The sequence below is a fragment of the Balaenoptera physalus genome (assembly GCF_965194825.1).
Source record: "Balaenoptera physalus genome assembly, chromosome: 16".
NCBI classification, from domain to species: domain Eukaryota; kingdom Metazoa; phylum Chordata; class Mammalia; order Artiodactyla; family Balaenopteridae; genus Balaenoptera; species Balaenoptera physalus.
In genome coordinates this window covers 22,938,522-22,961,819 of record NC_138898.1, presented here as the reverse complement: position 1 = coordinate 22,961,819, position 23,298 = coordinate 22,938,522, and the positions used below count along the sequence as shown (strand labels likewise).

General features: G+C 50.1%; 2 protein-coding genes across 2 annotated transcripts in view; one reads left to right on the top strand and one right to left on the bottom strand.

Annotated features, from left to right (window-relative positions):
- The window catches only part of RAB5IF (RAB5 interacting factor), a 58,774-nt gene that overhangs the window by 8,622 nt on the left and 26,854 nt on the right, over positions 1 to 23,298 (top strand). The gene's annotated exons all lie outside the window — the stretch shown is intronic.
- On the bottom strand, positions 156 to 22,872 carry SLA2 (Src like adaptor 2). Its single transcript, XM_082430357.1, has 8 exons — positions 22,416 to 22,872; positions 19,660 to 19,793; positions 15,563 to 15,662; positions 15,088 to 15,174; positions 13,246 to 13,349; positions 2,658 to 2,807; positions 1,766 to 1,898; positions 156 to 1,358 (listed from the first exon to the last, which is right to left on the bottom strand). Exons 2-8 carry the CDS (start codon positions 19,748 to 19,750, stop codon positions 1,193 to 1,195), a joined length of 831 nt encoding a protein of 276 aa, XP_082286483.1. The 5' UTR covers positions 19,751 to 19,793; positions 22,416 to 22,872; the 3' UTR covers positions 156 to 1,192.

Here is a 23,298-nt window from a genome sequence, read left to right as displayed (position 1 = left end):
ATTAAATTGTCTTCCTTTTCCATCAGGTGTACGGTTTTTAAACTATCAAACATTGGCATTTCAAGTCTTCTGAAAACAGTATGGCAGTATGTGCGTGGTCCATAGCACAGTACAAGCAGCATCTAATAACAGTTTTCGTTGTAGAATGTTTCAGATACTTGAATAAATCAGATCTTTAATTGAGCCCCTGTTGGTGATACCTGGTAAAGCCTTTCCCACCTCACCTCTAGCCTTAGAACCCAAGAGGAGCAATAGAGGTGGTGCCCTCCCATCCCCTTCCCTCTTCCCCCTTCCCTCTTCCTCCTCTCCCTGCTCCCTTAACAGTTCTATCCAGGCTTCTTTCCCTTAATGTGCAGCAGGGAAATAAAGGGCTGGAGTTGGTGTAGGCTGTGGCCTTGACTTTGTGGACGGAGGGCTTACCACCTTCCGATGCCCTGACGCTCCCGCTCGGCACTGAGGGACAGGACTGAGCTCACTGCAGCTTGCTAGGCTCCGATGGTGTCTTTTGCATTTGGCTACAAGACGGCAAGGCTGTTGTAGCCGAGAAAGCTTAGCCAGGTTCAATTGATGAGCCACAAGATGAAAGATCTGAGAGCTAGGACTGTCCAGAGAAGGGGCTTCATGGGGACGTGGAGGACCTGGACTGTCAGAGGTCCTGCTCTTCGCCGTGGCGGTCAGGTGGAAGCTGGACAGCCAAGGTTCTGCTGCTGTTTAAGCCACCCATCCCCTCTGCCTTCCTGTCCCTTCTAGGCCGTAGTTCTACCTTCTGAGGTGTGCTGCCATTCTGAGTGAAACTGGTCAGTTTCCGTTAAATGATTATTTTTTTCTCCTTGATGCTAGTGGGCGTTCTCTGCCTTGTGGGAGTGGTTGTGGGGATGTAGAATGAGACTCGACAGGCAGAGGGAGGAAGGTGGTACTGGGACTCCCAAACTCGGGAACTGGCTGGGTCACACCGAGGATATCTAGTCTCTCTGGAGTCCTGGCCCTGTTCTTAACTGGTCTTTACTTGAACTAGAGGCTGTAGGTCGGGTCATGGCACTGGGAGGAGGTTAGGTGACCTCTTAGGGCTGAGAGAGGAAGGAACAGAGGATAGAGGTGGGACTCTGGCTGTGCCTCTGTGTCCCAGCCCTCCCCTCACTCTGCACAGCCTTTGCCTCTGGGGTGCTCAGTCAGGCTGAGCTGAGTTGGGGTTCTAGGTGCTGCAGCCTTGGTTCCCCTTTCGGCCTCTGCTTTGGGCCTTGGCATCGTCCAAGGAGATGTCATCAGTCAGCCTGATGTAGGAGCTAAGGGCCTCCCGGAGCCCCTCACTGAGGGGGGACTCCTCCCCTGTGGCAGATGCTTCAGAGAACAGGAGCGAGCTGTGGAGAGGGGGAAAGAGTTGCATCAGGGGGCCTCACCCTCCTCCCCGCACCTACCACACGGCTCCCTGTTCTCACACCTGCTGAAAAACTCACAGTGGTTCCTGTTCCCTGTCAGATCAAACTCCCCTTGACTTCACTCAGGACTGGTGCTCTCTGTTGTATCCCATCTTGTCTGACCTTCCATCCTGGCCACCTTGGTGCCCAGGCATGCCCCATATCCATGCCCACTTTGGCCTCCCTGCTAGTCCCCCCCAGCAGACCTGCTGAGCCTGGGCTGGCCTGAGTTCAGTCAATGCTTATTGGCTCCCAGGTGTCCCTGAAGGCGACAAGCCCATTCTGGGTTCCCAGGGGTGGGTCCTTCTAACTCCCCTTTGTTCTGCCTTCACGTTCCAGGGGCTTCTCACCTGTCCAGCTCTTTCCAATTGAGTGGTGTCCTCTGCACAGTCACAGGTAGAGGTATGGACTTGCCAGGGAGTGGGCCGGCCCTCCGCAGGGCACAGGGCTCCTTGAGTAGGCAGCAGATGTCATCCGCCAGCTCTGAGGAAGAGACCTAGACCCTTGACATGGCTGACTCCAGCCCTGCCTTCCTCCCCGACAACTCCACCCTCACCCTGACAGCTTTCCACACTTGGCAGGTGGGAGCGTGAGCCCCAAGCTGTAATCTGGAAGCTGACATGCAGTCAAAGGTCATTCTGGGCTAGGTTTCGGGAGACTTAATTTACTGTGTGATTTCGGGTAAGTTGATGGACCTCTTTGAGCCCCAGTTTCTGGTTAGAAAAGCGCTTTGGAAAGAAGAAAGCTAAGGGGTGATCAGTCTCTACTTGTTCTGTCAGTATCTGCTGCGTGGAATGACTGTCCTGAAATCCCCCGATCAGTTTTCCCAGTAGTAGTCTTTCCTCTCTGCTTCTCTGACACTCTGCTGTAGTGGCTGCAGTGCCTGTTACAGAACAGGCACCAGGAAATGCTGAGAATCAACTGAATTCCACAATAGCAACAGCTCTGGGCCTAGTTCCTGTGCGGAGAACTGTGCCAGCCATTGGGGACTTTGACTCAGAACCACAGTGGTGGGTGAGGCACCGGCCTGCACTAACACGGGACACCTCCGTGGCTCTGCTGTCACGAGATGAACTTCGGGCTCCCGGGCTGTGTTTCTTGGCATAGGGACTGGCATGGAGAGAGGGGAGGTCCCACTTTTGCCTAGATATTCTCCAGCAGGCAAAGCGTCCGAGGGTATGACTAACTTCCCCACAGACCCACATCCCAGTCTGCTCTCATGGAGGTAGGGGATGGCCGTACCAGAGTAATGGTCCACCAGGGCCTGGAGTGAGGGGAAGGTGAGGCATGGTGAGATGTACAGCCAGCCATTGTCAAGGCGTTGGATCCTGTAGTGTCTGATCCGGTCCCAGGATGCAGGGCGGCTGAGGCGGACCGACAGGGAGTAACAGCCTGAGGAGGAAAGGGTCCGGGGTGGGACTAAGGCCCTGCTGGGACCCAGCCCAGCCCAGCCCAGGATGGGAGAAGGAAGACATGAAATGGCCACAGAGAGTGGGCACTAGGCCCAGACAAGGGAAGGGGGAAGGGAGGGACAAAGACTTGCTCTCTGGCTCATAAATGACAACACACTTATCATAGCTAGGGCTCTCGTGAGGGTGAAACAAGGTCACACACACAGCGCTCAGAACAGGGCCTGCCACAGTTTAAGTGAGCATTAAGTGTTGGCTGTTATTATAAAGACTCAAGTGGGCAGAAGTGTTGTTAGGATGTGAAGATGTGTCAGTAGATGTCAGCAAGGACGTGGAGAAAGAGGAATTCTTACCCTGCTGGTGGAAAGATAAATTAGTATAAGCCACTTTGGAAACAGTTGGCATTAACTAGTCGAGTTGAACACGCTCATAGCTCACAACCCAGCCGTTCCATCCCAGCATGATGCCTTGCAAATACATGAACAAAAATATTCATAGCAGCATTGTTCCGAAAAGCCCAAAACTGCAAACGGCCCATATGGACTCGAGACAATGGTAGATTCTAGAATGTAACACTATTCAGCATAAAAGTTAATAACCACTACACACATAAGCGTAGATAAATGTTTAAAATAATGAGCAGAAACAGCAAGTCACAGAAGCATACGTTCAGTATGATTCTATTTAAATAAAGTTCAGAGGCAGCCAAGACTACTGCATAGGGATGCACGTATGGCAAATCTATGAAGAAGGGACTTCCCTGGTGGCACGATGGTTAAGAATCCACCTCCCAATGCGGGGGAAGCGGGTTCAGTCCCCGGTCAGGGGACTAGATCCCACGTGCATGCCACAACTAAGAGTTTGCATGCCACAGCTAAGGAGCACGTGTGCCGCAACTAAAAGGAGCTGGTGAGCTGCAACTAAGGAGCCCACCTGCCGCAACTAAGGAACCCACCTGCCTCAACTAAGACCTGGCACAACCAGGAAAAGAAAAAACTATGAAGAAAAGTAACTGATTGGGCTTCCCTGGTGGCGCAGTGGTTGAGAATCTGCCTGCCAATGCAGGGGACACGGGTTCAAGCCCTGGTCTGGGAAGATCCCACATGCCACGGAGCAACTAGGCCCATGAGCCACAACTACTGAGCCTGCGCGTCTGGAGCCTGTGCTCCGCAACAAGAGGGGCCACGATAGTGAGAGGCCCGCGCACCGCGATGAAGAGTGGCCCCCACTTGCCGCAACTAGAGAAAAGCCCTCGTACAGAAACGAAGACCCAACGCAGCCAAAAATAAAAATAAAAAAAAAAAAAAAGCAACTGATTAACACAGTGAAGCAGGCAAAGGTCTTCAAAGGGACTGTTGCACAATTTCTTAAGCTGGTAAGTGGGCATATGGATGTTGGTTTTATTATTAGTCTTTTTTTTTTTGGCTGCGCCACACTGCATTTGGGATCTTAGTTCCCCAACCAGGGATCAAACCCACACTCCCTGCAGTGAAAGCACAGAGTCTTAACCACTTGGACCACCAGGGAAGTCCCTGTTATTAGTCTTAAACCTATACATGAATATTATATTCACCGATGCAAGTGACAGAATTTTTCCAGTTTTGTTTTAGTTTTTTTTTTTTTTTTTTTTGGCCGTGCTGTGTGGCTTGCGGGATCTCAGTTCCCAGACCAGGGATTGAACCCGGGCCTCGGCAGTGAAAGCCCAGAATCCTAACCACTAGGCCACCAGGGAACTCCCTGTTTTAGTTTTTAAAATCAACTTTATTGAGGTATAATTTATATAAAATAAAATGCATATGTTTAAAGTATACAGTTTGATAGGTTTCAACGAAAATTTTAATTTAAAAAAAGGATAACTGGCTGGAAGAGGAAAAGCACACGGTTGAAAAACGAATAGAGAGAAAAGACTATATAAAATCATAACTATATAACTATATAAAATCAGGCCTCCAGCAGTAGTTTTCAGCAGATGAGGATGCATACGAGTGCTCTTTATAACTGTAAAGTGGGATTCGTTTCTTAACACTTCATCAAAGCCAATTGGGAAGAGGGTGCTTAGTGGAATAATAGTAATAACCTATTATTACTATCTAATTATTTAAAGCTATCTGTAGCTTTCATTTATTGAGTGCTTACTATGCACTTTTTATATGGATTATCTCATCTAATTCTCATAACCACCCTGTGAGGTAGGTACAGTTATCCCCACTTTACAGATGAGAAAACTGGCACAGAGAACCTGGAGGAAGAGCCAGTGACCCTGTCACTTAACCTTTCCCTGTGGATTGCCAACAAAATGCAGGAGTGACTTCCCCAAACCACAGGCAGTGCTCAGTTTTAGGAAGCTTTTCCTTTGAGGAAGTGGTCTAAATACTCCATTAAAGGGCAGAGATTTTCAAACTGTATTTTAAAAAGCAAGACCCAACTACATGATAAACACACTTTGAATATTAAAACACAGGCTAAAAGTAAAAAATATGTATCATGCACACATTAATCATAGGAAAGCTGGAGTGATTATATTAATATCAGAAAAGTAGAACTCAAGACCAAGGGTATTTACCAGAGATAAGAGGATATCCTGAATTTGTATGCACCCAGTTACAGAGATTCAAAATATAGAAGCAAAGCCAACAGTATTAACAGAAAAAAATAGATGTCCATAATTATAATTGGAGATTTCAACACTCCTCTCTTAGTACTTGATAGGATAGAAAATCAACAGGGATATAGAAGAGTTGAACAATGCAGTCAGCCCATTTGACTTAATTAACAAACCTTGGGCTCAACAAGAGCACATGGAATATTCAAGGCAGACTACAGACTGGGCCGTAAAAACAGAAATTTAAAAGGATTGAAATAATTAAAGGTATGTTTTCTGACCACACAGAATTACAAATTAATAACAAAAAGACATATGGAAAATCCCCAGATGCTTGGAAATAACCCAGGGATCAAAGAAGAAATCATAAGCAAAATTAGAAAATATTTTTAACTAAATAATAAAAATTTGTGAGCTCAGCTAAATCAGGACTTAAAGGTATATTTTTAGCTTTAAATCTTACACTTGAAGAAAAGAAGGCATAAAATAAATTTTCTACTTTAAAAAGCTAGAAAAAGAATAAATTTAAGTAGAAGGAAGGAAATAAATAGAAGACAATGGAGAAAAATCAAATGCTGATTCTTTGAAAAGGTTGATAAAATTGATAAAGCTCAAACTAGACTGATGAAAGAAAAAAAAAACACAACACACACAGAAATTACCAACATCAGGAATGAAGAGGGGACATCGCTATAGATCCTACACACATTAAAAGGATAAGGGCATATTGTGAACAACTTTATGCCAATAAATTCTACAACTTAGATGAAATGGACAAATTCCTTAAAAGACACAAATTACCAAAACTGACACAAGAAATAGAAAATTTGAAAAGACCCATATCTACTGCAGAAATAGAATTCATAATTTTAAAACTTCCTGAAAAGACGACTCTGGGTCCAGATGGCTTCACTAGTGAGTTCTATCAAACATTTAAAGAAGAAATAGTATCAATTTTATACAAACTCTTTAAGAAAATAGAGAAGATAACATTTCCCCACCCATTTTATGAGGCCAGCAATTAACTTGCTAAAAAAAACAGACAAAAACATTATGAGAAAACGATAGACCAATATACCTCATATATGTAGACACAAAAATCCTTAACACACTGTTAGCAAATTGAATCCAGCAATGTATAAAAAGGATAATACATTATGACTAAATTGGCTTTATCCCAAGAATACAAGTTGATTTAAAAATTGAACGTCAGTGTTAACTCACTAAATTAGTAGAATAAAGGAGAAAAAGCATGATCACCTGGAGAAATGTAGAAAAATAATTTGATAACATTCAACACCCATCATGATTTTTAAAAAACAAAAAGAAAACTACAAATAGAAGGTGTAATGATTTCCTATTGCTGCTATAACAAATTACCATATATTTAATGGTTTAAAACAACAAAAAAATGTGTTATCTTACAATTCTGGGGGTCATAAATCTAAAACGGGTTTCACTAAACTAAAATCAAGGTATCAGCAGGCCTGTACTTCTTCTGCAGGCTCTAGAAGAATGTCTATTTCTTTGCCTTTTCAGTTTCTAGAAGCCCCCTGCATTCCTTAGCTCATGGCCCCTTACTCCATCTTCAAAGCCAGAAGCATAGCATCCTCCAGTCTCTCAAACTCTTACCCTCTTGCCTCCATCTTGTAAAGACCCTTGTGATTTCATTGGGCTCATCTCGATAATCCACGATAAACTCCCTATCTCAAAATCCTTTATCATGTCTACGAACTCTCTTTTGCAATGTAAGGTAATTCATATTCACATGTTTCAGGGATTAGGGCCTGGACATCGCTGGGGGGCTAGTCTGCCTACCACAGAAGGGTACTTCCTCTTAACCTGACATAGAGCATCTGTGAAAAATCTATAAGTAACATCATACTTAATGGGAAAGACTGAATTTTTCCTTCTAAGATAAGAATAAAGCAAGAATGTTCTTACCACTTTACTTGTTATACTAGAGGTCCAGTGCAGTAAGGCAAGGGAAAAAAAAAAAAAGGTATATGAATTGGAAAATAAGTAGTAAAACTATATTTATAGATAATGTGTGATCATAGATGTAGAAAATCCTAAGGAACCTACAAAAAAGAGACGAGAACTAATAAGTGAATTTAGCAAGGCTACAGGATACAAAGTCAATATACTTTGAGAAGTATGGAGTAAGGTCCTTGCTTCCTTTTCGTTGTTTTCTACCTGACTCTGGAGACCCCTTGACTCCGTACCTTTAAGAAGACTCTCTTCTGGAGCTGTGCTGTGACCCTGAAAAAGCTCTGTGGTTGGGAAAGGGATACATAACTGAAACTAGGCCCTGGAAGCCAACCAACCAGCTGAACTAAGTGACCAAGTTCCTCTATGGGGCCTGGTTCTCCAGCCACCCCACCCTGGCCACTGTCACCACAGTTACTAGAACCAGGAGGGATCCTCACAGCTACACTGAGGATCTGACTGGTAGACTCAGAGATAATAAGCTCTGTCAAGCCCATGTGGGGACAGGTCACCTACCAAGGCCACCTCTGATTGCCCTGTGTGCCTGCTATCCTGCTGTTCCTTCTCACTGCTGCTGCAGCCGGTCCCAGATATCTACAGCTGCCTCCCAGTTCCAGGGCGTCTTTTAAACTCAGACTCCCTGGTTTCATATCCCACCCAGAGTCACACACTATAGCACCCCTACATCCTATAACCCTACCTGTGTCTCTAAGACACATTATTTGACCTCTCAGATCTGTTTCTTCCTCTCTAAAGGGGGATAATAATTGTCCCCGCCTCAATGGATTGCCACAAAGATTCAGGTGGTAAAGTAGGTAAAGCATTTAGCAGCGTCTGGCACATAGCAAGCATCCAGTGCTCCTTATCAGTTCTCTGGTTCTTTGTTCACGCTGTTCCTTTTATATGGAACACTCTTGCACCTGCGTAACCGTCAGCCTTCCTTTTACAACTCAGTTCCTACTCAGACAACTCCTCTCCAGAACACCTTCTCTGCCTGGGAGAAACCCCAGCTCTAGGCTTGCCCAGACACAAGTGCTAGCACCAAAGGTCCTATTCTCCCATTGTCTGTCCCTCAACACTACCCCACCCCACCATATAACCAACGGTGAGCCTTACGAGGGATTGTCCTAATTCATCTGCCCACCATCTTCCCATCTCAGAAAACAGCAGCACAATTCATTCAGTACTAAGCTCCTAACCCCGGCATCATCCCTGGCAGCTTCCATTCTCCCTCATCTCCCATCCAGCCCCACAGAAAACCCTACTGGCTACATTCAGAACATATCCGGAATCTAACCACTTCTTAGCCTGCAACAACTTCCCATGTGGCTTCCCACTTCCGCCTCATCCCCTGCCAAATCCTCTCTTTGCACCGTACAGGGATCAGATCATGTCACTCCCCTGCTTAGAACCCTCCCTGTCAACATTTAAAATAAATCTGAAGCTCTCACCCTGGAAAGGCCTTGCATGACCTGACTTCCGGTGACCTTGGATCTGCTCCAGGCACACCTGCCTCCTGCTGAGGATGCACCTGTTTACTCTGTTCCTCTTAACTGTTGCTTTATTGTTTCTTTGTGGCACTTGCCATGATCAGTTGCTTAATTACTATTTGTTCACTATGCACATTGCCAACTAGATTGTGGGCAGGGATTTTGCTTTTTTTTTAACCTCTTTATTGGTGCTTTTTATATTGTTGAATCCCCAGCACTTAGAACAGTGGCTGGCACAGAGTCACCATGCAATATTTATTTGTTGAATGAATTACTGAGTCTCTGTGATAAACACTGGACACGGCCATGATTACAAGCAGACTTGAGGAGTCCTTGCCACCATTTGCACTCCTACCGCTGTGAGCACAGATGGTGTTGCGGGTCAGTCTACCCTACCCCAGCTCTTCATCCTCTCTCCTCCCCTCAACGTACATACATGCACTCATTCACTCATCCATTTATCCAGTAAACATCTGTTGAACACTTGCTACAAGCTGGCACTGCGCCAGCCCCAGACACAGGTAATCAGATCTTCATACTCTGGGGAAAGAAGTACTGTCCCTCAGCACATCCCTCAGCCAGAATTTTCCTTTATGGTCCTCATCTCAAGTATTTAGTTCCCCTGCTGTTAGACCACATACCCTGACTTTGTTTTAAGAAATAAGTTTATTGCAGCTACAGGAGAGGTCTTTTCAGGATGCTGTGGGAGTTGAGAGCAAAGAGTGACAAATAACCTGGGGAAATGACACTGCAATGGGTCGTGAAGGATCAGTGTGAGTTGGCCAAGTGGAGGAATGGAGGAGAGGGCTTTCCAGGCTGAGGGAGGCTCGTGTGCAAGGATGCAGCAGTGGAAAGAACAAGGTGTGTTCATTCATGGAGTGTTCTGGTGGGCAGTGGGCCAGAAGGCAGGCTGTGGGAAGGAATGGTGGGAACTATGGCTGGGTGCAGGGCCTGGAGGGAGACCCATTGGGAGAAAGGCAAGGAAAGTATGAGGTCCCGGATTCCAGAAAGCTCCAGCAGGCTTAGCCAGTGTCACACCCTGGCCTGCAGTGACCTGTGGGCTCAGGAACCATGTTCTCCCAGGTGTTCTGATGATGATGCCGGGAGGAGGGGAGGGGTCCACAGTGGTGTGAGGGAGCACATTAAAACCTGTTTGGGGGACGCAGATCTAGCAGGACCCTCTGAACTTCTGAGACCTCTAAGAAGCTGATAGCCTCGAGGATGCTGCACCTTGGACCCTTGACTGTCTGAAGCCTGAGGGCAGGAATCACAACTTAGCAGGCCTGACTCAGAGGAGATGCTTTTAAAGTGTTTCTCGGCTGACAGAATCACAGAGGTGAGTCCCTCAGGGGCAGGAAGCGTGTCTTGCTCATCAGTCTCTCTTGCAATGCTCAACACAGTATAGACACATAGTAGGACAGTAGGAAGGCAAGAGGGTGACGCTCTTGGGGTCTGGCCCTGGCGCTGACCTCTGGAGTAATCCTGGGACCTCCACACACTCTTTGTGCCCCTTCACACACCAAGGTTTTCGGCCTGACTTGGGCCCTGCCATGGCTCCCCCCAGGCCTAGAACACAACCAGGTATGCCAGAGGGACTCTGGGGAAGATGGGAGGTCTTCCCCTCCCCCTCCAGACTCTTGAGTAGTGTTCTTGGGAGCTCAGTGGCCCCAGGCCTTCCTCCTTGGTCCACTCACAGGCTCAAAGCCCCTACAGAATTCCCTTGCCAGAGGTACGTCTGGATCTTGGGCCAAAGAAAAGCTGATCCTGATATCACTCACTCACTTGGTCAACAGTTAATTACCGTTATATAGGACAAGATGCATTATGTAAACATGAAAAACATTGTCTCTCATTACTATACTTTGGGTTCCCTAGATTGGAACTGTGTTTTCGAACTTAAAAGAACATGAGAACCATCCAGAGAGCTTGTGAAGGAAGCAGATTTCTGACCTCTGTACCCAACAGTCTGATTTGGCAGGTCTGCGGCAGGGCCTAAGAGTGCATTGGCAAGACGTTCCCCTGACAATTCCTGTACACTCAGGTCTGAGAACCACCATCCTGTGGCGTCACTCGGGCCCGTACAGCTTTAGTGTCAAACTTTTTTTGGCCACAAACCACATATGAAATTTTACAGTGACCCAGGACACACTTAAAATTATCGAAAACAAAAAATTTGGTGAAGCAATATTTTCCCCAACCCCAGTGATGCATCCTAATGTTTTCAGCTATGTTTCACTTTAAACGCTTACTGGTCCAGATCCACTAAACCATTGGGTTTCAACCTTGGCTGCACATCAGAATCACCTGGGGGGCTCTTGTAGCTTCCAGGGCCCAGGCCACACCCCTGACCAATTAAATCAGAAACTCTGGGAGTGGGGTGCAGCCATCAGTAATTTATAAATCTCCCCCAGATGATTCCAACACACAGCCAAGGTCTAGATCAGTGGTTGTTAAAGTGTGGTCCCCAGACTAGCAGCAGCAAGCACCACCTGCAAACTTGTTGGAAAGGCAAATTCTCAGGCCCCAGACCCAAATCAGAACTGGCTGGACCAGTTCTTTGTTTTAACAAACCCTCCAGGTGTTCTGATGCCCACCCAGGTTTGAGACCCACTGGTCTATAACCACTGAACCAAACTGATTTCTTGGCCCACAAATGGGTTGTAACCTGCAGCTTAACAAACACTCTCCAAAAGGAAGCCCAGGATGAGAGATTAGAAATCAGTACTGGGAAACTGTTGCCTTTCCTGCAGAATTGGCAAATTCTTCCTTTTTCGATAATGAGAGCTGCATTCTGATCTATCCCTTTTTGGTGTTGCTATGGGGAACCTCAGAGTCAAATCTAACCTTAATCCCAGCAATTTTGTGGATCCTTAAAGATCCTATGGATTCTTTACACCCTAAACTTATGCAGTGCTGTATATCAATTATGTCTCAATAAAACTGGAAGGAAAAAAAAAAGTTCCTATGGATTCTTATCTGCCTTCTCCTTTATTTCTCCACCAGTTCCTCTTGTATATGTGCCTTCTTAGAAAAGGGGCTCAGAGAGGCAATAAGTCTCGGTCACTATGCTCTTGGGGTTGAAACAGGCCAGAGAAGGGGTGTGGGAGGGGCAGCTGAGCACGGAGCACTTCCTGTGGCTTCTCACGCTCACTGGGGCTCAGGTATACAGTGCCCCTGCCCCCAACAGCACCGCTATGGCTTCCTGTTTGTAGCTGTTGCACTTGAGCCAGCCCCCCACCCTGGCCTGCCTATGGGTGTATGTGAGGGATGCTGGCGCTGCCTGGAAAATAGTAGGAGGGGCTGGGGAGAGGTCAACCCAGGGGACTCCCAAAGGAAGGGAAGGAGAGGCAAAGACGCGCTGGAAGGGGCCCCAGGAGGGAGACTGAGTAGAGAGCAAAGGACCCTGACGACGCATCAAAGTGAGTTCAGTTAAGGGAAGCACAGGCAGCCCGTCCTCACTCCTGAATAGCTTCTCCCTAGTCCACCCCTGTGCTTGCAGTGCTACCATTACTGTCACAGGTGGGCCTCTCTTGGGTGTCTGAAGTGCGATGAACCGCAGCGGGGTTTGAATCCCGGCTCTGCACTTATTAGCTGTGTCTCCCCAGGCAAATCGTTTCTCTTCCCCAAAATCTCCATTTCCTCATCTGTAAAATGGGGACATTGGAAGTACAATCCCCACAGGGTTGTTTGAAGGCATTTAAAGCGCCTAACATAAACGAGGGCACTGCCACTCCTTCAACGTCCCTCTCTGTCCCTGCTGTAAGGGACTCAGGGCAGCTCAGAGAGAAGCAGGGGCATCAGAGACAGACTCAACTTCGTGTTTTGTTTGTACCTGGGGTGGGAGAAGTCCCATATGAATGTGCAGTGTGACATGTCCCTATCCCTCTGTGGGCCTCTGTTTCCCCATCTGCACAGCACAGAGAGGAAGATCATGAGGTGACTCCTAGTGGGTTTTCTGGCTCCGACTGGCTGGTGACCCAAAGCACAGAGACCTTGTCAAGAGATCAGGATCATGTTGTGTCTTGGGGAGGGAGAAATCATTGCTGGTCAAGGCAGGGAAATCCTGTGACTATACTGTGTTACAAGTCCTGGTTGCCAGAGTGTTGGCTGAGCTGGATCCCTCCCATGGGCAATTCACACCACTTTTAGAAATGCAGGTTATTGCCCCATTGTTGATAGGCTCTCACGGCAGCAACATGTGGTCAGTCAGCCGGACTGCCCGACTCCAAGGCCAGGTCTCCAGCCCTCCACACGTGGCCTCCTACCTCTACCCCCAAGTCACATCACACCTGGCTCTTGGCATGCAAGGGAAAAGCCCATGGCAGGCTGAGCTTACCCACCTCTCCTGGTCTGGCTCTCCCGGATGAGGAAGGCCCCTCCGGGGTTTCCAGGCAGCAGCAGAAGTTCCTCAGCTTTCTCCCGGCTCAGGCCCTCATATAACCACCTGGGGGTGGGGAGATGAGCAGAGAGAGGGTCGGGGGTCAGCCTGGGGGGTGGGTGGCCCAAGACTCTACTGGAACCTCTCCTCCCTCTGTGGGCCTCAGACTTCCAAATGTCCCATGAAGAGCTGGCCTCAGGTCTCTCAGGGCCCCCAGCTTTGTCCTTGTCTTCTGAGGCCCCTGGAGCCAGGACCATCTCATGGGGTCAGCCCCAGCCTTTTCTAACTGAAGAGCTCATTCCCAAGTGGCCAGGGTCTGGGGGCAGGTGAGGTGATCCCAAACCCTCTCCTATCACTGCCCAGTTCCCCCAGCGCCCCTACACCATCCACTCACCTTTCTAAGCCTTCACCTCTCCAAGAATTGCCTCTCTCTTTTTTTTTAATTTTAGTAAATATTTTATTTCAACAGTTTAAAGTTTAACTTTGTAGCCAAAAGGTATGCAGGTGAACATTTACTCATTATCAGTGAAATCTAACTTCCACTGGAGCTTATTTGTGGGTAGAAAGTTTGGAACTAGAATGTTCAAGACATTCTAAAAGTTTGGAAAAAATCATGTAGCCCATCAATCGCCATACGTGCCTCTTCCAATGCTGGGATTGTTGATAACTCTGAGCCCACACCTTCCTTTTCTCTCTTCACTTAATCCCTCACCTATGTATGTCCATGAAGGACTTCAGTGCAGTGAAAAGTTCAAGGAGTCGTGCAGGAATTTTCTGGCTAACAGTCCATCAGCTTCTTACTGCCCCCAGAGTTATGGCCGGGGGTCCCAGGCAAAGCCTCCAGAAGCCAATTTGATGGAAATGGTTGCCTCCCTGTCACTTTGTGAAATGCCAGAGTCAGGGTTGAGTTGATTCCAAGTAAATAAAGTAGAGAAGCTGTGATTCTCTTGGTGCCAGCAGCAAACGGAGCCTAGTTTTATAGTAAATAAAAGACATCATTCATACAACTTATGAAAGTCGAGGCTATAAATGAAGCAGAGGCAAGGAAAGGGGACCCTTAGAGGTAGTCGGTGTTTCCTCTGTTTAAACTTCACGCCAGGCTGTGGAGGCGCAAACCCCGCCCAGCAGGCCCAGGCCACTGGGAGACGCGAGCTGATTCTATGCGGTGTCCACACGTCTCAGGAGCCTATGTTGCTTTCCTCAGAGCCAGACATACCACGAGCTTCAGAAAGGAAGGCCGTCCAGTGTGGGAGCCGTGCTTTTCCTCAGAACTGAAGCGTGGCTGTCACAGCACACACAGTGACACAGTGACGTGTCCCTGGCTCCAGGTTATTCACTGCCTTTCTCTCTCGACATAGAATTTGCTCTGGAGTCAGTCTGTCACTTACTCTGGGCAAGGGATGGCTCACACTTTTTGAGAGACCCTGCGTCCCCGAGTCCAGCCCTCCTGAGGAAGTGCCTCTTGGAAGGGCAGCCCGAGGAGGCTCTCTGGGGACATTTATGCAGGCTGCCCGCACCTCCTGCAAGTCCCTTCCAGCATTCTCCACCACCAGATTCCCGGCCACCCTCCAAAGCCCAGGTGCCACATCTCCATGAGGCCTTGCCGAGCCCTCTCCTCTGGGCTCCCAAGTCTCACAGGCTGACCTGAGAGAGTCAGTCTTCAGCTCCTCTGGAGGGCAGGGTCTGGGCCTGATTTTCCCCTGACCCCAGCTTTGCTCAGCATAAGCCTGGGCGTAAAGAACTACACTTGTGGGAGGAGAAAGCAGGAAGATCCCCCGAGGCAGGGCCTGGGGTGTGAACTCACCCATGGGAGATTTTGGCCACTTGGTTGCTGGGGAAGATGTACTCTCTGCCTGAGATGTCCGACAGCACTGTCCACCAGTCTCCATCCCTGGAGAGAGAAGGGCGAGGGGACCCCTCTCAGGAGGGCCAAGGCCCTGGGCACCGCTCATTTGGGATTCACAAGGACCCTCCAGGTTAGGTCCTGCGGCCACCCATCCCACCTGAGTTACCCAGGTTTCCTTGCACCAGCCAGTCTGGGTACCTCCTAGGCAATGAATGGCCTGATTCAGGGCCCCCCTGCAAGGCCCTGCCCACCCACTGCTTTTCCCTACAGGTGTGTCAAGCTGCCTAAAATCCCACCATTAGAGTGCTGTGTGAGCTCAGCACAAAAGTCCATGCTCTTTCCTCCTGGAAGGGGCCCCTCCTCCCACTCATGCATCTTCAGGGATCGGGGGAGGGGAGAGAGCACCCCAGCCAGTGCCCTCAGAGGGACTTACTCAGAGACGATGGTCAGTGGCTCCCCCAGTCTCAGAGACAGCTCTGCCTGCTCGCCTACCGGGAAACTGCCCAAGGCCACAGCTTTGGCCTTGCTCCTCTCTGGATGGAGGGACAGAGATGGTCACCCTCCGGCCAGACGTGAGTTCCAGTGGAGGCTGGGCTCCCACCATCAATCCTCCCACGGGCACCCTAGGGCAGCATGTCTGCTGGGATCCTGGGATGGCAACCTGGAATCTGATGCTTTTCCATAGGGCTCTGCAGAGCCCTGGGGGTGCCCAGACATCTCTTGGGGGCCCCTCGGGAAAAGGATTGGTGTGGCAAGAGGAGTGGGGCTCCTGGCTACAATCCCATTTTTATACAGATCATCACAGGAGATTTGGATAAAGGAACTCAGCAAACTGTTCAGCAAACTTGAAGCCGACAGCTCTAAGCAGGTGTCAGCCTGGATCTCTGAGCTCAGCTTCTGAAAGGCACCGATGAGGTGGCCACCAGATGGATTAGCTTTGAGGGGCTGGGAGGTGGCCATGGGAGGCGGAGGGCTCCTGGAGGGGCCCAGGAAATCACTGACCTGGACGGGCTCTGTAACTCTGGAGTGCCGTGCATGTGGGCAGAGTGGCTCTCCCATGACCTCTGTCCAGAGCGACAGGCGTAGGTCTGTGCTGCCCCCTCAGAAGAGGTGCAGCCCCAGGGCCCACTGGGACAGGCCTGGCCCAGAGCAGACGCCCAGCAGGAATGTGTGTCTCAGTCAAGTGTCCTGGTCACACACCTGCCATCTCTTCCTGAGCACCTGCTCTGTGTCAGGGCCTGACGGGTGCCGTATGTGTCACCTCCATTCAGCCCCATCACACAGCAAGGCAACCGAGGCTCCACGGGGCAGTCTGCCGGGGAGGGGGGCGCAACTCCTATGCCACATCACCCCGTCCCTGTCCTCCCACGGGCCCAGGGTTGGGGGACGGGGCTGGACAGCAGCAGCACGTCTCTGAAAGGCCCAGACTCCCCGGGAGGCTGGCGTTCAGAGAGGGAGTCTCGGAGACGGGACACCGAGCCGCCGCGCCCCACCCCATCACACCAGGACTGGTCCTGAGCACGTGGTGGCCTTGAGGCCCAATTTTGAGGTTGGACAGCAGGCGGCAAGCGGCTCCCTTAGCACAGGACGCTCATCCCCTCGCCCCCCACTCAGGGACCAGCCCGCCCCGGCCATCTAGACCTCCTGATGCCTGTCCAGGCCTACTTGTCCTGAAAACACATGGGCTGCAGAGCTCCCTTCACCCACACCCCAGCGCCCTCCCTTCCCTTCCTCCTATCCCATCTCAGCAGGGGTCTCTGCATGAAGCTGCGAGAAGCAGTGAGGTCAGCAAGGAAGGTTTATGTGCCTCACAGGTGCTCCTCAGAGCCTGAGAGGCCGCTGTGAGGCCCTCCAGACAGAGCTGGGGCCCCAGGAAGTGAGCGAGGGCGAGCAGAGGACAGACAAGGGCGCAGGGGATGGGTGGGGCAGACACAGAGCTGGACGCTACGTGGGCTGAGGGCCTCCGGGACATGGGCAGAATGAGATTGTGATTCCAGAAATGGACCAGTTCCTACATGTCCTCCCAGACACACATGGAGACCCCCATGGTGACCCCAGACTGGAGCTCCTCAGAACCTAGGGCCTGGCCATCCCTCGGTGCAGGGAAATGCCTGCCTGATGCCCGAATACACGGTGCAAGTAAGTCTGGGGAGGGTGTCCTCTGACAAGAACAGAGCCAGGTGGCCAGAAGTGCCCCTCCCCCTCCTGGAAGCCCTGGCCTTGCACCCCAGGAGCCACTGAGCAGCACATGCTGTCCCCCTGATGGGTCCCCTCCGGTGGCTGAGTCACCTTCATCCTTCACTCCTTGGATGAAACGTCCCTTCCCTGATGAGCCCCTCAGCACACACTCTTGGTCAGAGTCCCTTAAAACACTGTCACCAAAGTCTAACACAGTTGTAATTGATTATTGGTTTAGCACCTGTGTCTGAGGCTTGACTGTCCCTGAACACAGGGACTGTGTCTGTCTTGTCCACTACTGTGTCCCCCGGTCCTGGCACAAGGCCTGGCACGGGGTAGAGCCCTGGTAGATTTTGGATGGATGCAAGGCTGATGGACAAAGGAGTTGCCCAAAATCCATGCTTCTGCTGGGACCAGGGGTAGAAGTACTGAGAGAAGCCCATTCGTCCCCTGGAGACCCTGACGGAGAGGGGAACACAGTGCCCCTCAGTTTCCACAGGCAAGGAGGGCCCCAGGGCACCTGCTGGGGGGTCACCCCCTCAGCATCCTGGGCATGACTCAGAGCAGCTTCGGGGCCGCTGCCTGTGGCTAGATTCAGAGGAAATGAGGTGGAGGCCTGTGTGGTTTCCAGATCCCTTCCTGCAGGGCCTGCTGGGCCCCAGGCTCTCGGTGCACACTGCGTGGCTAGAAGGAGGCAACTGCTTCCCCAGCGGGAGTCTACAGGGTCCAGGGTGCCGATCGATGACCATGGGGACTAGGGGAGGCTGCTGTTAAAGAGAGGAGGACGACTTTGGGGCTTCCCTGGCCGTCCAGCAGTTAAGACTCTGTGCTTCCAATGCGGGGGCGCGGGTTCGATCCCTGGTCGGGGAACTAAGATCCCGCGTGCTGTGCAGCGTGCCCAAAAAGAAAAAAAAATTAATAAAAAATAAAAGTATTTAAGAAAAAGAAAGGTGGATATTGGGGATGGGGGCTGAGGAGCAGAAAGGAAGCCCCAGCCGTTGCAGAGGACTTTTCAGTTTGGGGCAGAGCCTGCCAAACACAGATATCCAGTGTGGCTCTGCAGTCTTCTACTTCTGTTTAACTGTGTGTCTGTGTCCTTCCTCCTAAAAGTGCTGCTTGGTTTAGAGCAATCTTGTTATCTCTGATGGCTGATTTTATGTGTCAACGTGGCTAGCCCACAGTACCCAGATATTTGGTCAAACACCAGTCTAGATGTTGTTGTGACACTATTTTTGAGACAAGATTAACATTGAAATCAGTAGACTTTGAATAAAGCAGATTACTCTTCACAATGTGAGTGGGCCTTATCCAGTCAGTTGAAGATTTTAAGAGAGAAAGACTGAGGTCCTTGAGGAAGGGAGAATCCTGCCTCCAGACTCCACTCTGGAATTCTGCAGCATCAGCTCTTCCCTGGGTCTCCAGCCCTCTGGCCTGCCCTGCAGACTTCAGACTGGCCACCCACAGCTGCGTGAGCCAATTTCTTAAAATAAATTCTCTCTTACACACACAGTCTACTGGTTCTGTCTCTCTGGGGAACCCTGACAAATACATTATCAAAACCCCAAATCAGAATGTGATTTGAGAAAGGATTTGTGGGCTGTTTTAGGGAACAAGAAACAAACTGGGGCTGTAGCTCTGACATCAAAGTACTAGATACTGCAGGATACTTTGATTGTCTAATCGTCCTAAAAACTGGCATTTTTTAGTCAGGACTGCCTCAGAAAACCACAATTACAGGTTCAGCCCATGCATTGCATGAACTCATTTTTTCCAATCATCATAGCTCTATTTTGCGTCAAGTATTTCATAGCACCTCTCAGGATAAAAGCATTTCTGTCCAGTAGGACTTTCTGTGATAATGGAAATGTTCTGTAATTGCATTGCCCAATAAGGTAGCCACTAGTTTCATATGGCTGGAGAGCACTTACAATATGGCTGGTGTTACTGTGGAGCTGAATATTTAGTTTTATTTTATTTTAATTAATTTCAGTTTAAATTGAAATAGCTACATAAGACTAGCGGCTATCATAATGGACGGTGCAGCTTTGGAGAGCTATGGATGTGGGTTGGTCTTAGGGTTGCAGCTCAGGCTCTGGATAAACTGGTTTAGGAGGGAAGCCATGGGAGATGCCTGGGGGACCATCACACCCTCCTGGTTAGTTCTGGTCACTCTCACATTTTCTAGTTTGTCTGGTTTAATGTTCTGACCACTAATATGTAAGCTTCCTAAGAGCAGGGACCCTGGCTGTGTGGTTCATGGGGAGGGCCTGGTATACAGCAGGTCCTCGTTGATACTTGAGGCTGGAGTGGCTGCTCAGGAAGGGCCTGGCTGCCCCGGGGCCCTTGGCCTACCTGCTTGCATGGGCTCAGGACCCTGGCCTTGCACACAGGGGCTCAGGCTTGGGCTTGGAAGGGCTTTCCCCCTGCTGGGCTGACTTCCCATCGTTCCTCAGCAGAACACTCAGAAGTGCATCACCAAGAGAAATCTGAAAGAGATGCTGTGATGGGGACAGAGCTGTGGTTCCCAGCCTGGTGCCCAGACACCCTCCCTCCCCAGCTCAGCCCTGCTGACCTCCTTGCTGACACAGGCAAATGAGATCCCTCCCATCAGGACCAGGTTCCAGCCCCTCCACCAGACTGTTAAGGCTTTCTGCAAACCGGACGCTGTTTTCTTTGCCTCCCATCTCTTCTACGCTGTAGCCGTGCTCCATTCTTTGTTTCTGGGCCTTTGCGTGTGTGAAGCCCCCTCCCATTACTGGAAGGCCCTTTTTCCACTTTGGGCCTGTCTGGATCCCACCCTTCCCCAGGAAGCTTTCCCCGAATCCCCCAGCCCCAGCTGATCATTCCTATGGCTACTCAGAATCATTGCCTGACCTGGGATCACATTCTGCCACTGGGTGGCAGGGGCCAATGACAGGACAGAGTTCACTCTAGGCACACCAGGACCCACGGCTAGGTGGGCAAGGGGGATCTGAGGGGGCTTGGGAGCTGGCTGGCACGTCTCACACGCTAAGGTGACACCGAGCACACTGTTACTGGGGTCACAGGGCAAAGTAAGAGGCCCGGGAGACTGTATGACACAGTGATGACTTGCAAGCCTTTACAGGATTGGTTGTCGAACCACTTCCCCCTCTTTGCCTCCATTTCCCCATCTGAAAAATGGGGATAACGATACCCACCATACGGGTCTGAGAGATAATGCATGTGAAGAGCCAGGTCAGGGCCTGCTTTTCCTTTTTCACGCTCCGAGTGTCACTTCCCCAGAGGCCATTCCTGGGGACCTTCCCTTTTCTCCCTCTTGGGGCTGCCTGTTGTCCTTTTCCCAAGTTTTAATTATTCATGTACTGGGGTGCTTGTTTAATCAGCCATTATTCTACAGCTTGTTGAGAACAAGGACATCTCTGCCCATTTCCTCAGCATTTTCACCCACAGAAGGCACCTGATACACATTATCTAAATGGACGAAGTGATTATTAGCTCTTTGGACAGGTGTCTTATCCTTAGAATAATTTAAATTCCCAGGTTTCCAGGGTAATGCCGATTTTTTTAAACACTATACGTATTAAAATGTTGTAGGGAGGTGGTTTCATTCTTTCAGACGGTTTTCAGTCTCTTCGTTAGAGACAACACATAATTATACCAGTTTAGGGACATAGCAGGCTCCGTCCTTGCCTTTGAGCCTTTTCCCACACCTGGGTGAGGATGGGTGTCCGTCATGATGGCGGAGTGACTCCCATGGCCTCACGGGCCTTCCTGTCTGAGGAGCAAGGATCCGGCCCTGGAGAATGGAACAGCTGTCTGTAGTCTCGTGCCATCCACACGCGGATGACAGCATGTTTGCCCCTGCCTCCCGGGGGAGTTCCGTATTCACGGGACAGGAGAGCTCTTTAACACAAAACAGGCCCACCATTAGGGAATGGCTCCTGGCAGCCACTTCCTGCTCCGACTTTGGGATCCCGAAGCCTTGGCAGCCCGAGATGGCGCTGCTGCCTCCTGGGGTCTCTGCGTCCCTCAATGCCAGCGCACCCCTTCAGGCCAGGTTTTCAATAGTCCTTTCCCCTAGGGTATGGGGCACATGCGCTGTGCTTAACTATGCAGACATGGGTCCAGAAAATCCCTGGGAGAGATCATTCCTGGGGAGCACGAGTGATTCAGACCAACCAAGCTCGAGCTGTGTGACCTCAGGCAAAGCGTGTAACTTCTCTGAGTCTCACTGGTGAATCTGGGATAATACTGACTCCATGGGGTTGTGAGAAGCTGAGGGGCCTGGCACGGAGTGTGTGCTCAGTAAAGGTTAGTCTCCTTTCCCCTCCTTCAGCAAGACAGTCACCAACCACACTGAACCCAGAGACTTCTCCCCGCTGCAGGTGGTGCTGGGGGCTGGGCCCGAGAGGCAGGAGAACCCTGCACTCAGGCCGGCAGAGCCCCCAGCACTCTGCCAGCTCCCTTCACCTGGTCCTGGCAACATGAGGAGGCCTTCTGGGGGCAAAATGAAGACTTTGGGTGGGCAGACCTAGGAGGGGAAGATGGTACTGGCCCAAACTTTTAAGAATCTAATCCTAATTGTCTAAGTATTTGAACAACTTACTACATGTTAGGTAGGCACTTTCTAGGGGACCCAGGCTTGGGCGGAAGCAAAGAGTTAAAGGCAGCCGAGGTCAGCACATGGAACATTTGGTGTTTTGACCACAGCACTTGACCCTTTGAGAGGTCAGCAGGGTTTGAATGCCATTCAAAACAAGGCCCAGGGCCCAGGGCGAGCAACCTCGTGCTCACTGTTCGTAGCTGGTTAGTGCAGGGCTGGATCTACAATCCGCGTCTGTTGTGTTTTTCTGAAGATAATTTTCTGCAGATAATTTCTCAGGGGCGGCGTAAGTGATGTTTGGATTGAGCTAAAGGGAGACCTCCCTCCCTTTCCACTGAGAAAGATCACCCTTTTAAGAAGAATTGTAGACTCTAGAGCTGAACGTGTCTTCAGAGGTTATAATCTAGACTCCTCTTATCCACTGACGCTCTGTCCCAACTGTAAAGGCCACTCCCAGTCTTGAGGGGACCATCCTTCCTCACAGTCCCAAGGCCATCGGAAGACAAAAAACAAGCATACTTACTGTTTTCCTGTCATCAGAGGCTTGAGGCAGGGGCTCGGCTAAGACGCATGCTTTAGCTGAAGAGGTTAGGGCTTTGGGGGGCCCCTTCTGGAAGTCTGCCAATGTCCTTAGTCCTAGGTCACCCAGGACCCTCTCAGCCTGGGAGTCTTCAGGGAGAGGCTCTCGATATTGCTTTGGGGAGCTTGGCATCTGCCTGTGGTCAGCAGTCTGTACCCCTGGGATGGGACAGGAGCCCCATGCTCCTTAGAGACCTCCAACTGGCTGGCCCTCCCAAGCACAGGCAGGCCAGGAGGCAGGCCCAGGGCTCTTCGAGCTCTGTCACAGGGTCCTTGGGGCTCCCAGCTCACATCTGCAGGCTCTGTGGTTCTCACAACCACCCGTTTCCTCTGACGGCATCACAGACCATCGAGGAGCCACCTTCCCCAAGTTCCTGTTTATGGGGGAGAAGCAGCTGCCTCGTCATGATCCTGGAGGGAGAGGTTTCTCTCTGGCTTTGTGGCTTGGCCTGGTCCAAGGAACACAGAACCAAGCTAAATGAGCAGGAGTTTCCCATGCTTACCTGGTCATAATAATCACCTGAGGGGCTTGTTAGTATCAGATTCCTGGGATCCCCCCACATCTTCTGAATCCAAGTCACCAGAGGAGCAGCCCAAAAATTTGAATCTTAAACACTCCAAGAGATTCCTTTGACTAGCAAGTATGGGAAGCACTGCCTTGGAGTGTCCCAACCTTTAATGTGTATAGGAATCCCCTGGGGATCTGGTTAAACAGCAGATTCTGGTTCGGTGGGGTTCAAGATTCTGCATTGCTAACAACTCCCAGGCGATACCCATGTTGCTGGTTTGGGAACCACACTTTGCGGAGCAGGACCTGGACAGTGGTT